General features: G+C 38.0%; 1 protein-coding gene across 3 annotated transcripts; it reads right to left on the bottom strand.

Annotated features, from left to right (window-relative positions):
* Window positions 1–338: 338 nt before the first annotated feature.
* LOC143031138 (uncharacterized) lies at window positions 339–13,092 on the bottom strand. 3 transcript variants are annotated; one of them, XM_076194626.1, is made up of 3 exons: window positions 11,524–13,092; window positions 3,114–3,275; window positions 339–2,946 (listed from the first exon to the last, which is right to left on the bottom strand). In XM_076194626.1, the coding sequence occupies exon 3, from the start codon at window positions 2,723–2,725 to the stop codon at window positions 1,538–1,540; it is 1,188 nt and encodes a 395-aa protein (XP_076050741.1). In that variant the 5' UTR covers window positions 2,726–2,946; window positions 3,114–3,275; window positions 11,524–13,092; the 3' UTR covers window positions 339–1,537. The 3 variants fall into 3 exon arrangements, with proteins under 3 accessions (XP_076050741.1, XP_076050744.1, XP_076050742.1); XM_076194629.1 differs by having other exon boundaries at window positions 339–3,275; XM_076194627.1 differs by lacking the exon at window positions 11,524–13,092 and having other exon boundaries at window positions 3,114–3,704.
* Between the last annotated feature and the right edge of the window lie 1,334 nt (window positions 13,093–14,426).

The following is a 14,426-nucleotide window of genomic DNA, read 5'->3' as shown; positions in this document are numbered from 1 at the left end:
GTTCTCCACACGTAGTGTGACGGGGCTGGAGTATGGTTGAGGTAGATCTGCCCAAGGTAAAACGAATACTATAAGGTACGTTGAGCACCCCCCCCTCCGCACACCTCCACCGTGATGTCATAGGAAATCCAGAGGGGAAGAGAGGTGAAAGAAAATGTAAACTTTAAAGAAAACCATCTGTATGTATGGTAGACTTTAAAATTACACTATGATGTTCACAATACTGAAATTACTCAGTATCACTTTCTTATCCTCAAATTATCAGTATCTGAGATATGACTGCCAGAAAAGTTATAAAAATGTTTTCCATGCTTTCATATTAGGTGGATTATATTGATATGATGAGTTATTAGATGGGATGACATGTCAAGCGTGGATTTTATATATTTAGGTATTGTAACAAAAAAGTATTTCAATTTTGTTTCCTTTAATGTGAAGTTTCACAATACTAATGAATGATGCTACAATAATTCATTTATGTTTACTTATTTATTTTCTTTTCTTTTGTACAGATCAAGTGGCATTCTGCTGGGCTTATCACATATCAAGTTCAAGCTTAAATTAGGCTATTTCAAACAAATACAAATGCAGACAATGAACAGATTTTAGATCTTCTGGTCCCATAAAATATTCACTAAAACCCACTGGAGTATGTAGGAATTTACCATATCATAGTTAAATAAGTAATAAAAAATCATAAATTACTTGTTCATCCAGAGCATCTGTGTTTAAAGAACTTGGTAGAAAGCATCTCATACTAGATAGACTTCTCTCCTGTGTTGATCATTATATGTCATTTGATATTGCTCTTTCATAGGAAATTTGCACTGCACAGGTCATGGTAGAAAGGCTTCTCTCCATGTGGTATGTCACATGTTATTCCAAAACACCTTTATGTGATTGTTGCACATCACAGGTCATGCTACTGGAGAGGACTTTATCTGGTGTGGGTTATCATGTCATATTTGATATCAGCCTTAGTTAAGGAGCCTCCATCGCACAGGTCATACTGTAAAAGGCTTCTCTCCAGAGTGGGTAAAATCATGATGTGTGAGATAAATCTTCTAGAAAGGCTTATCTTAAGTGTGGGTAAGCATGTGACATTTCAGATTACTTTTTCGTGAAAAAGCTGTTTCACACAGATCAAATTAGAACTGTTTCTCTCCAGTGTAGGTCATCATATGCAGTTTAAAGAAAACTGCATCACATAGATTACACTGAAAGGGTTTCACTTCAATGAGATTCTCAGGTACGGGTCATCTGTGACATTTGGGAACACCCTAACTTGAGATGGCCATTTCGCAGAGGTCAGATTAGAAAGCCTTCTCCACTGTGTGAGTCATCACACAAAATTTGAGATTACCCTTTCATGAGAAAGCTGTGTCACACTGGTCACAATAACACGGCTTATCTCCAGTGTGGTTCACAGGTCACATGGGAAAGGCTTCTTTCTTGTGTGGGTCATCAAGTGACATTTGAGATGACTCTTCCGCGAGAAAGTAGAATTGCATGGGTCACACTACAAAGGCTTCTCTACTCAGTGGGTCATCATGTGACGTTTGAGAACACCCTTTTGTGAGAAAGCTTTATTGCACAGGTCACACTGGAAAGGCTTCCCTCCTGTGTGGGTCGGCATGTGACGTTTAAGATCACCCTTTTGTAAGAAAGTTGCATCACACAGGTCACACTGAAAAGGCTTCTCTCCAGTGTGTGTCATCATGTGGCGTTTGAAATCATTCTTCCGTAGGAATGCTGCATTGCACTGGTCACATTGGAAAGGCTTTTCTCCTGTGTGGGTCATTATGTGAAATTTGAGATGACCCTTTAATGAGAAAGCAGAATGACACAATTCACATTGGAAAGGCTTCTCTCCTGTGTGTGTCAGCATGTGATATTTGAGAGCACCCTTTTGTGAGAAGGCAGAATGACACAGATCACACTGGAAAGGCTTCTCTCCTGTGTGGGTCATCATGTGACGTTCAAGATTACCCTTTTTTGAGAATGTAGAATCACACAGGTCACACTGGAAAGGCTTCTCTCCTGTGTGGATCATCATGTGATATTTCAGATCACCCTTTCGTGAGAATGCAGAATCACACAAGTCACATTGGAAAGGCTTCTCTCCTGTGTGGGTCATTATGTGATATTTGAAATTACTTTTTTGTCGGAAAGTTGCATCACACAAGTCACACTGGAAAGGTTTTTCTCCTGTATGGGTCATCATGTGACGTTTGAGAACACTCTTTTGTGAGAAAGCTGCATCACACAGATCACACTGAAAAGGCTTCTCTCCTGTGTGGTTCAGCATGTGACCTTTAAGTTCATCCTTTTGTGAGAAAGCAGAATCACATAGGTCACACTGGAAAGGCTTCTCTCCTGTGTGGGTCAGCATGTGACGTTTGAGATTACCCTTTCGTGAGAAAGCTACATTGCACAGGTCACATTGGAAGGGCTTCTCTCCAGTGTGTGCCATCATGTGACGTTTGAGATCATTTTTCCATAGGAAAGCTGAATTGCACTGGTCACATTGCAAAGGCTTTTCTCCTGTGTGGGTCATGATGTGATTTTTTAATTTACTCTTTTGTGAGAAAGCATAATCACACAAGTCACATTGGAAAGGCTTTTCTCCTGTGTGGGTCATGATGTGATTTTTTAATTTACTCTTTTGTGAGAAAGCATAATCACACAAGTCACATTGGAAAGGCTTTTCTCCTGTGTGAGTCATTATGTGACATTTGAGACGATCCTTTCGTGAGAAAGCAGAATCACACAGGTCTTACTGGAAAGGCTTCTCTACTGTATGGGTCACCATATGACATTTGAGATCAAACTTTCATGAGAAATCTCTGTCATCTAGATCACACTGAAACGACTTTTCTCCTGTGTGGGTCACCTCCTGATGTTTATTCTCTTCAATACAAGTCAAATTCTTGCAGGCGGCATCAGCTGCATAATAAAATGTAAAGCTATAGCTGCATTACTTGTTCTCTTTCACTCTGAATATTAATAACCACAGAAAATATGATCAGGCCAGTTCACAGAATATGGGGGTCACTCAGCTACAACTACGAAATATAATCAAGACACCAATGCTGGCATTATCATATACCCACTTGCACCTCATGACACATGCGTAGGCGTCATTGTATGGAAGGGTTTAAGATGACTCATGTGAGTTGTGCCACAGATTTCACACTGGATTCTCTTCGTCATATGACAAGTATATGGAAGCTATGGATAGCTTTTCCAAAGAAATGTTGACAGTTACCCTCCTCCTGGAAAAAAATTGATATGAATATCATCTAACTCTTTGGGATATGCAATAATAGGATTGTGGATATTTTGAACACAAATCATTTCATGCTCAAATCCCTTTGAATGTAAAGCTGGACATTTTGTAAGCTTTGTTCTTATTTGAGCATTTCCCACATTACTCTTTCTCAAATGGATGATCTCCATATAAACACTACATACAAGAACATAATACTTGTGCACTTATATCTGGTAAACTGGTAAGACAGTGGCTTGTGTCGGAGAAATGATTTAACAACTTTATATTTTTTTTTACATTTTAGTGAAAGAATGTGAATGGGTCAGAGCATACACCATTATAATGACCAGTTTACCATTTTTAGCATTTTCACTATTTAAGAAGTTGATATGATGTGTGTAAATAGGTATGATATTGATATGACCAAATTGATAATCAAGGAACAATATCAACAGCAGTCAAGTGGTGGTTTGGTGGTAAGTAATGCGGATACATAGATGAGCAACTTCTCATGGCTATGCATGTAAAGCAGAATTTAGCTATGGAAAGGGCACAGAGCTTTACTCAGTAAATGGGGTGAGATGTGTGGATGTGACGCGTATGCATCATATTGCTTTGAGTATTTTTGACCAAATTTATTTTACAGTGACCAAGCAAAAAATGGACCATGTGTGATTAAGTATAAGAAACTATACATACAGTATCATATTTTCACTTGTTGATGGTTGTATATTTTGAGGTAGCAGTGTTACATACATATACCAAGGCTTTTTCCCCCTTTCAAGGGAGGTAGCCAAAAAAGGGAAAGGCATAAAAACACTCCCACCCATTTCATCCCTAAATACACTCCACACCCCTCCCACCCTCCCTCTCATCTGAGCAGTGTTACATACATACATATACCAAGGCTTTTTCCCCCTTCCAAGGGAGGTAGCCAAAAAAGGGAAAGGCATAAAAACACTCCCACCCATTTCATCCCTAAATACACTCCACACCCCTCCCACCCTTCCTCTCATCTGAGCACCTCCTGGATGACGGGTCATCCCTGCACCCTGCCCACCGCCCTGGGTCAGAAGCAGTGTCGCAAGACACAGTACATCCACAGCGAGGCCGCTTCATTTAATCGGCGACCCCCCCTCTCCGTCCCCCTTTGCATATAAGGCGAGGACGGGGAGAAATCCCTTCGGGCTGCGTCAAAAATTACTCACACATACTACCCCACCCCCCACTTCCCCGCCCATTCCTCCTCATGCAGTCACAACATTATCCATATACAACCATTCTCCACTCACCTCTGTCTTCCGTCCTCTCCCTTCCTTCCTCAACAGACATTCCCCTCTTCCCCAAAGCCCCCTTCACCCCATCCATCCACCTCATCCTAGGACGTCCCCTCATGTTCACTCCCTCCACATCTGCCTTCCATACCTCTTTTACTAGTCTTTCTTCACTCATTCTTTCCATGTGTCCACACCATCCTAATATTCTTTCATCAACCCTATCTCCCAAATCCTTTTTCACCCCTGTTCTCCTCCTCACCTCCTCATTTCTCACTCTATCTAGCCTAGTAACCCCCACCATACTTCTCAGACACCTCATCTCAAACACATTCAAACTCCTTCTCTCTTCTTCTCTTATGTTCCACGTTTCTGCCCCATATAGTGCTGTTGGCACAATCACTCCTTCATACAGTCTCCTCTTCAGTGTTAAAATGCATTAAATTGAAACAAATTAATTTTGACTGAAAGACACCCTTTGTAAAATGTTTTTCTAGTTACCAGGAAATGAAATCCATATAGCAACCAGTGTTATTAGTGGGGTTTGAATCAGAAACTCAGCATCTGACTGTTGAGAATGCATAGCCTTATTCCACTCAGCTGCCCAAGGAACTCAATGAGCATTGAAAGATCATGATACCACTGTAACTCAGGGACTGTCACAGGGTTTCCAATAGTTATAATGCTTGATGGCAACAACAACAGACCTGTGCCTGTCTTCATATAATCACTGCTTTTCCAGATGATATAACTGTCTGTGTTATACATTCTCTGCATAAGTAATAATTCTCACTGTGTGATATGGGCACCCTGTTCAAGTGTCAATGAAAGTTTGGTGACATGAATATACCATAGTGCTGAATACTGCCCTTTCCCCTCATCAGTGAGGATGTAAGCCATGCATCTGCCACAGTAAATAAATCAATCTGTATATAGCAAGGGCCTTTTCACCCTTACCATGGAGGTAAGCAATTCAAAAGGCATATACCCACATCCACCCATTCCACTCAAATTCATCACCCTTTCCTCCCTCTCATCCTCATTGATGGGTCATCCTATCCTACCCCCTGCCTTGAGTCAAAAGTAATTGAGCAAGACACTGCACAACCACAGTAGGACCACTTCACTTATCGGCAATCCTCCATCTATGTCCCCTCATACAGATAAAGAGAAGACAGGGAGACGAAATCGTTGGACTAATGGATTGCTTAGCACAAGCATACAGTGAAATTTCCGACCTGAGGAAAACTAACTTGGATCTAAGAAACGAGATTAAGGAAATGAAAAAGGATATAAGAGAGCTGAAGAGTGATAATGAAAAGGAGAAAATTAATGATACTACCAATAGCGAAAACTTAAAAAAATATAAAGAGGTAAACAGTAAATACTAGAAATTACTGAAAACATTTGAAGAGAACTTAGGAGAGGAAAGTATCCAAAAGATCAATAAATGAAAGGACAACCTTGAAAATAAAGATTTTTTTTTCAAAGGAATAGTCCAACAACAAATGCAGGAAAATAAAAAAGACACAATTATCCAAATGATTATGGAAAAAGCAAATTGGGTCAGAGGCACAGTGGATAGGAAAAAATGTATTGTGGTATATGGACTAAAAGAAAAACATAGTTTGGCAAGGTACATGAGAGAAAAAGAAGAAAAAGAGACAGTAATAGCAATCCTAAAAGAAATTCAGAATGGAGCCCAAGAAGCACTTAAAGACGTCGATGATACATATAGGATTGGTCACTACTCTTAGAAATTGACCCCTAAAGACAATACTAAGATCACAAATGGTAGTAGAAGACATATTTGAAAAAGTAGGTAGCTTGGCAAGAAGTGAAAAGTACAATAAGATATGGATGAAAAGAGAAATGAGTATTGCGGAATTAGAAAAAGAAAAGACATTAAGAGATGAAGCAAAGGAAACAAACGCGAAGAGAACGGAGACCAAAGGCAAGGAATTCCATTAGAGAGTAATCAACATGAGACTGAGGAAATGGTTCATCAGAATGGGTGAACCAAAGACAGAAAAAAAAAAAAAAAAATGGAGAAAGATGAAAATTGAAAGTGGCCTATACCAACATTGACGGATTAATTTCAGGACTGAATGAACTCAATAATTACCTGCTAGAAGAAAAACCAGACAATGGGAATTGTGGAGACTAAACTAAGGGGTGAAATACCATCCATCGATGTTGGGCATGGACTATACAATTACTGGATTAGAAACAGAGATAAGAAACAGGGAGGAGGAATCATGTTCTTGGCCAAGAAAAACTTGAATGTGACAAAAATTGTGGAGGGCAAATGTAATGCAGAACTGATCATGATAAAAGTCGAAGAAAAGAACATGAAAAGTAGAAAGTTTGTGGTGACTTATGTGCCACCAAAAACGAATGCTTGGAAAGAGAACGAGCATTTGAAAATGCTAGAAGATATAAGGCAATCATTAGATGAGATACTAATGGGCAGGGGTAATCTGGTAATTATGGGGGACTTCAATTGCAAAGAAATTTGTTGGGAGAATATGACAGTGAGAGGAAGAGATGACTTGTGGGATAATGTACTATTAGACATGACCATGGAATATACAATGACTCAGTGATTCAGTGAAAACACAAGATACAGAAATAACGAGGAGCCATCTATACTAGATTTAATATTTACAACAGAACCTGAAATTGTGGATAAAATCCAATACAAGACACCAATTGGAAAGAGTGACCATATACTTATTGAGACTGAATTAAATGAAGAAATATACATGGAGAAAAATGAAAAGCAAAGGAAAGGAAGACTGACGTACAACAAAACGGACTTTGCAAAACTAAAGAAATTCTTCCAGAATGCAAACTGGGAAAAATTTAACATGGAAGAGACAAAAATGGAAGAGAAATGGGATACCTTGATGGATAATTACAATAAAGGGGTGAATAAGCATGTACCAAGACAGAAGCTAAAGAGAGTGTACATTAAATGCTGGTTCAACAAAAGATGCAGTGCGGCAAAGACAGAATGGACAGAGCTTGGAAAAAATGAAGAAAAGATAAAAAACCTGGAAAATAGCAAGTTTAAACTATAGAAATGAGTGTGTTAAAGTGAGAAGAAAGGAAAAAAGGAACCATGAAAAGGATATTATAGATAAATGCAAAGAGCAACCCAAGCTATTCTATAAACAGGAAATGGTGAAACTACGCCAAGGTAATATAGAATACACAGAAGAATTAGAAATGGACGAAGTCATGAATAATCACTTCAAATCTGTCTTCACTAGAGAGAAAGCACAATATTGGGACAAAGGTAATGAAAGGCGATCTCCCACCATAAGCGAGATAATAACATAAAAAGAAATATTGGAACATCTATCAAACCTCGACATCAGAAAATTACATGGCCCGGATGGAATTGCAAATTGGATTCTAAAAGAATGCAAAGAAGAACTAACAAAGAAAATACACAACATGGTAAATTGCTCACTCAAAGAAGGAAAATACCAAAACACTGGAAAATGCCAACATTGTACCAATATATAAAGGAGGAAACAAGGAAGAACCAACTAACTATAGGCCAGTCTCACTAACAAGCACTATAGCCAAAATTTGTGAGAAAATCATCAAGAATAGATGGGTAAAACACCTGGAAGACAACACTATAATAAACCCAAGACAATTTGGGTTCAGACAAGGAAGATTATGTACCACAAACTTAATATGTTTCTACTCAAGATTAATAGACATAGTGCAAGAAAGGAATAGATGGGCTGATTGTGCCTTCCTGGACTTACAAAAAGCTTTTGACAAAGTACAACACAAAAAATTACAAAAAAAAAAAACTGGAACACATAGGAGGGATACAAGGGAACCTACTAAAATGGATGGAGGACTTCCTGATTGGTAGAAAGATGAGAGTAGTGCTCAGAGAAAAATATTCAGGTTGGACAGAGGTGATCAGTGGAGTACCACAAGGATCTGTTCTAGCTCCAATAATGTTTGCTGTTTATGTGAATGACATAGATGAGGAGGTGAAATGTTACATGAGTTTCTTTGCAGATGATGCCAAACTGTTAAGGAAAGTAAAAACTGAAAAGGATTGCAAATCACTGCAGGAAGACCTGAATAAGGTATGGAACTGGGGTCAGAAATGGGAAGTGGACTTCAATATTAACAAATGTAGCATAATGGAGTTTGGAAAAAGCAAAAACAGAATATCAGGACAATATAAAATTGGAACCAAGGAGATAAAGAAGGAGAGATCCGAAAAAGATTTGGGTGTAATTATCTCAAACGACTTGTCCTATGATAAACAGATAAACAAAATTGTTGGAGAATCCTACAACTTGCTAAGATCAATAAAAGTGGCATTTACTTATTTGGATGAAGAAATTATTAAAAAAAAAATTGGTCACACTGATAAGGCCTAGACTAGAACATGCGGCGACATTGTGGTCACTCAGTACCAAAAAGAATATAAAGAAAGAATCCAGAAAGCAGCCACAAAAATGTCACCTGCACTTCCAAACTTGTTATATGAAGAGAGACAGGCTAAACTGGCATTACCAACTTTGGAACAAAGAAGAGAGAGAGGTGACCTACTGACCATCTACAGAATCATGAAGGGCACAGAAATACTCGATAGAGAGGACTTGTTAAACTGGGACAAGAGAAGCACAAGAGGACATGGAAAGAAAAACAACAACAACAACATAGCTACAGAAGAGATCTGAAGAAAAACAGTTTTCCACATAGAGTGGTGGACACTTGGAACAAACTGGACAATGAAATAGTGTGCACAAAAACCATTCATGAGTTTAAGAGCAAACTAGACACTGCGAGATACAAAGGCGGGACACCACAAGCGTAGCTCACCTTCCCACAAAATACAACTAGGTAAATACACATAACCACTTTATAACCATGATCCCCTCCCTTCCTTGCATCACTGTATATACACAGCCATTCTCCACTCACCTACCTCCTGCCTTTTCCCTTCCTTGCTCAACAGGCATTCCCCTGTTGCTCAACACCCCTTTCACCCCATCTCTCTTATCCTTGGTTATCCCTTCAAGTTCACTCATTCCAACTCTGACTTCCACACCTCTTTTACTAATATTTCTTCACTCATTCTTTTCATGTGTCCAAACCATCCCAATGCTCTTTCATCAGCCCTATGTGCCATCTCTTTTTTCCATCCCCATTCTCCTCCTCATCTCTTTTCTCATTCTATCCAATACTGTAGTCCCTACCATACTTCTCAGATATTTTGTCTCAAGCACATTAAAAATTTTCCTCTCTGCCTCTCTTAAACTCCAAATCTCTGCCCTATTTGCCATCTCCTTTACCACCCCAGCTCTCCTCCTTGCCTCCTCATTTCTCATTTCATTCAGTCTTGTATCCCCTATTCTTCTGAGACATTTCATCTCACATTGAAACTTTTCCTCTCTGCCTCTCTTAAATTCCAAGTCTCTGTCACAACTAATGCTGTCAGCAAAATAATTCCTTCATATAATCTTCTCTTTGCATCCATTACCAAATACCTATTTTTCATTACACTTTTTCATCCCCCCAAGGCATTTACTTGCTTCTCTCAGTCTATATTTTACCTTCACCTCCACTCCTTTCATGCCAAATGAAACCCCAAATACCGAAAGCTATCCACTTCCAGCCTCTCTCCTGGCAGACTTACGTTGAGTATATATTTACATTTTCGTTTTTCCCTGTGGTAGGGGGAAGAATGAATATTGCCAGAGTCTTCCCACTCTGATCATAAAGGTGGCTAAAACTTCAGGATGGAGTGTGGGATCAAGCATCCCCATGAGTACATCGTGTGAGACGTCAAGGCCAATTTTTAGCAGTAACTATTAATTACCTGCCCAAGGAGTCCAAACACATATGACAAAGGTATAGGCTTATCATCCACCTTCTTCTTTATAGTAGATCTTCTGCAGGGGTACTTCAGACATCCCCCTTCCAAGAATGTCAGGTATTAATGTATCATAGTGTGATTCATGTCAATCTGATATTAACTTCTGCTAAACTAAATTTTTATTTTTCAGGAGACACTCCCATGAGTTTATTTTAGAAGAAATAGCACCAAAAGTCTATGGATTAAACTATCAATTAATTATTTCTGACACCCTTGAATGAAAAGTAAATTACCCTACCAACCTAATTGAACATGTTACCACCTATACCTACATGGGGTTGGGATAGGTTAACCTCACCCCTCTCCCCAGCCCCTCCATCAACCACTACCAAGGCAAGCTTACGATATAACCTTATTGATTTACTGTTATACATTCTGAACAGTGACTTAAAGTGAGTTACAATTAAATCTGTATGACAAATTTGGGCCCCAAAGCAATCTTATTCATAAATGAGAATGACAATATAAAACTATTTTGATGTATTGTAATTTACAAAATTAATATTTAGTTTTCTTTTGCTATTAGTATATAGCAAAGGTGTGCACTTCTAAGAAAATACCACTATTAGGTTAAATGATAGTGCATTCCATTTGTGAGACAAGGCTTTCATTATATTCTGAGCACTACAGTCAATAACACATAAAACACCAGTAACCCAAAAATGCAGGGCAAAGTTCTAGAATCACTCAAACACTAATCTACCATTGACTTTACATTGTCTTATAGCTCCTAACCTAATACATTCTACCCTAACATAACTATTCCATAGCAGAAGTGGATCTTTGAAATACAAATATGAAAATAAAAAAGTGCACTTGCGTGTTATTGGAATAATACCGAATTTGTAACTTTATGTCTATAATAATATTACATGCCTGGCATACGAAAATGTTAACAGTGAACATGCCTTTGGGAAGCATCTTTCATTCTGGCTACGAATTTGCAGCGGCGATCGGAACTAAGGAAAAATCAGGCCATATAAAGTATCTTTTAGCGTGATGGCACACTAGGCATTATTTGCTAGCATGTAGGCTAACTCCCTCTTGGTACTTACTTTGCTAGCAAACTCTTGCGTATCCGTCACACACGGGATGTTTTGCTGATGACTTTTGGATAGCGCCTAAGAAAAACAATAACAATCCCGTCAAGTTCGCCTGTTATGTTTATAAACTAGTCTATAACTGCAGTTGCCATATTGTATTTAACGCTCTTATAAGTGTATAGTGTTAATTAGAGAGAGCAAATAATAAACTCTTGTATAAGAAATGATACGCATGCTAAATTCTATTCATTTTTCCTGAATAAACCCCAGGAACGGTGGCTACTTTGACCAAGTATCTAAACTTGCTATCACGGTGACGGTACACTAGGCATTTCTGGCTAATATTCTACTCACTTTTGCTGCTTGCTTTACTAGCAAACTTGCGTATCTTTTTTTTTTCGCAAAAAAGTCTTACTCCCATGTCGAACGTCATTCTCCCCTTTCACGTCAGTGCGACCGCTCATTTTCGTTCCGTCTCTAATCCTATCAGTCAATTCCTAACCCTCAAATGGATGACGGGCAGGCTGAAATGCGAGATCGGGTTGAAAAGAGGACTTTACACAAGAATAGATCCAAATATATGGCACAACTGGTTAAAAAGAACACGCGAACTGCGAAACGTAACTATGAAATTGAGGTTGCCAGACAAGCTTGTTCCAACCCAACGGTCTTCTTTCATCTCTACAGAACAAAAAATAAGGAAAGGATAGGCCCAATTAAAAATGTCACGAGAGAATCGGAGGAAAAATGAATGAGACGTTGAACAAACATTTTCTCTCGGTGTCTACCAAGGAGAGGGTAGATAAGTTACCTGACTGATCCGATTTTCAGTGGAGATGAAGAAAATAGACTATTAAATATCATCATTTGTAAGGTAATAGTCAACAGATTGAAAGATATAAACAAAATCGCCAGGTCTTATCTTCAAGATCTGATAATCAATAACATACAACTTCGTTTTCTCTTGAGTTGACTGATGTTTCAATTACAAAGCACCTATGCATGTATGCGAGATATTTCAAAGAGGATGTACTATCTGTTGAAACAAAATTCTTGACATTCTTTCCTGTTACCTCATGTACAGCATCGTCTCACATCTCAAACATCAAGTACTTTGATAAACACAGTAGTCCACTGTATAATATCATAAGGCAGCGCATTCAATTTGTGTAGAGATCTGTGTACAAGATAAGAGAACCTTCTCATTATTGTGTTTTCGTCAAATGTATTTGCCACAGCTGAAGTTTTTGTGGAAAATATGTATTTGTTGAACTACTTTCTGATCTCTCTTTTTAGCTTATTGAAACTGCATTTTTTCTATTTTATTCTCTTGTGGTGACGGCACACTAGTAGCCTCTGCTACTTATTTGGATTCCTGGTATAGAGAGTAAGTAGCATACTACCGACTCTTGCTACTGAGAAAGGTGGATAACTTCCTGGGAAACATTAATGGCAAGATTTGGCTACTCACATGTGTTCAAAAGAGCCACCATTGTTGTGGTTAATATATCAAATATGGATATACAGTAAATGATTATGTGCATTGTTGTTTATGTTTATTTTTATAGTAATTTGTCACTATACACTTATTAGAAAATTAAAAACAATATGAAATCAGTATTTTTTGTCTCCATTTGACTACTGCCGTATTAGAATCGTTTATAAACAGGAAACTTTGTTGTTTTTTGCGCTTGCCGCTACCCAAAAAATCATCAATAAAACATTCCCGTTGTGACGAATACGCTAGAGTTTGCCAGCTAAAGAAGCACCAAAAGTGAGTAGCATGTCAGCGAGTAATGCCTGGTGTGCTGCAACCCTTGTAAAGGTTGCTTTGTGTTGCCTGGTTTTTGTTAGTTCCGATCGCCGCTGCCAAACTTGTAGACAAATTAAAGGCGGCTTATCAAACGCTGGGCATTTAAAGCAGGATTTTGCTATGGAAGTTGGCACAGGGCTGGGACACTGTAAACGGTGTTTATGTGATCTCCGTGCATCCTATGTTTATGAGTGAACCTTGGTAAAATTATTCTTACTAGAAATTAAGATCTCTGAAACAACCACCGACTTTAATGGGTTCGAATCATTGACTCAGCGTCCATTCATAGAGTGCAGATCCTAAATCCACTCAACCAATCAAATTTTGTTGACAAGTACAACTTGTGAGTAACATGTCACATGATGCTCTATGCCAGACTGGCTTCATGAGTTAGATAATATGGGAAGTGGATCAACCCATTAATGTATTGTATCACTCAATAAGCTTTGTTGCATACAAACATTTTTGATAATTATTTGCCCCAATTATTAACTATCTATTTGTTTAATTATTACTTATCATTATTAATTTACTTAATAAATTTATTAATATTGATTTTATAGGTATATATATATATATATATATATATATATATATATATATATATATATATGCAAGAGTAATCACACAAAACACGTCAAAAAAGATTAATGCTTGAAACCCCGAGCAAAATAACGACCCTAATACTGACCGTTTTCCTCAATTACGACATTTTCAAAGTACTTTGAAAATGTCTTAATAGACGAAAACGTTCAGTATTCCGATCTTTATTTTCCTCGTGGTTACAAGCATATATATATATATATATATATATATATATATATATATATATATATGTATATATATATATGTATATATATATATATATATATATATATATATATATATATATGTACATACATACATATACCAAGGCTTTTTCCCCCTTCCAAGGGAGGTAGCCAAAAAGGGAAAGGCATAAAAACACTCCCACCCATTTCATCCCTAAATACACTCCACACCCCTCCCACCCTCCCTCTCATCTGAGCACCTCCTGGATGACAGGTCATCCGATTAAATATATATATGTATATATTGATATTGATTTATTATTAAATTGATT

This window comes from Oratosquilla oratoria, chromosome 12 (genome assembly GCF_046742065.1).
Source record: "Oratosquilla oratoria isolate Oo_2021 chromosome 12, ASM4674206v1, whole genome shotgun sequence".
NCBI classification, from domain to species: domain Eukaryota; kingdom Metazoa; phylum Arthropoda; class Malacostraca; order Stomatopoda; family Squillidae; genus Oratosquilla; species Oratosquilla oratoria.
This window is presented reverse-complemented; position numbering and strand designations above follow the sequence as displayed.

What these genes read in the sequence shown, in the direction of transcription:
- LOC143031138 (XM_076194629.1), bottom strand. Translation starts at nt 2,725, where the DNA reads ATGACTCACACAGGAGAAAAGCCTTTCCAATGTGACTTGTGTGATTAT.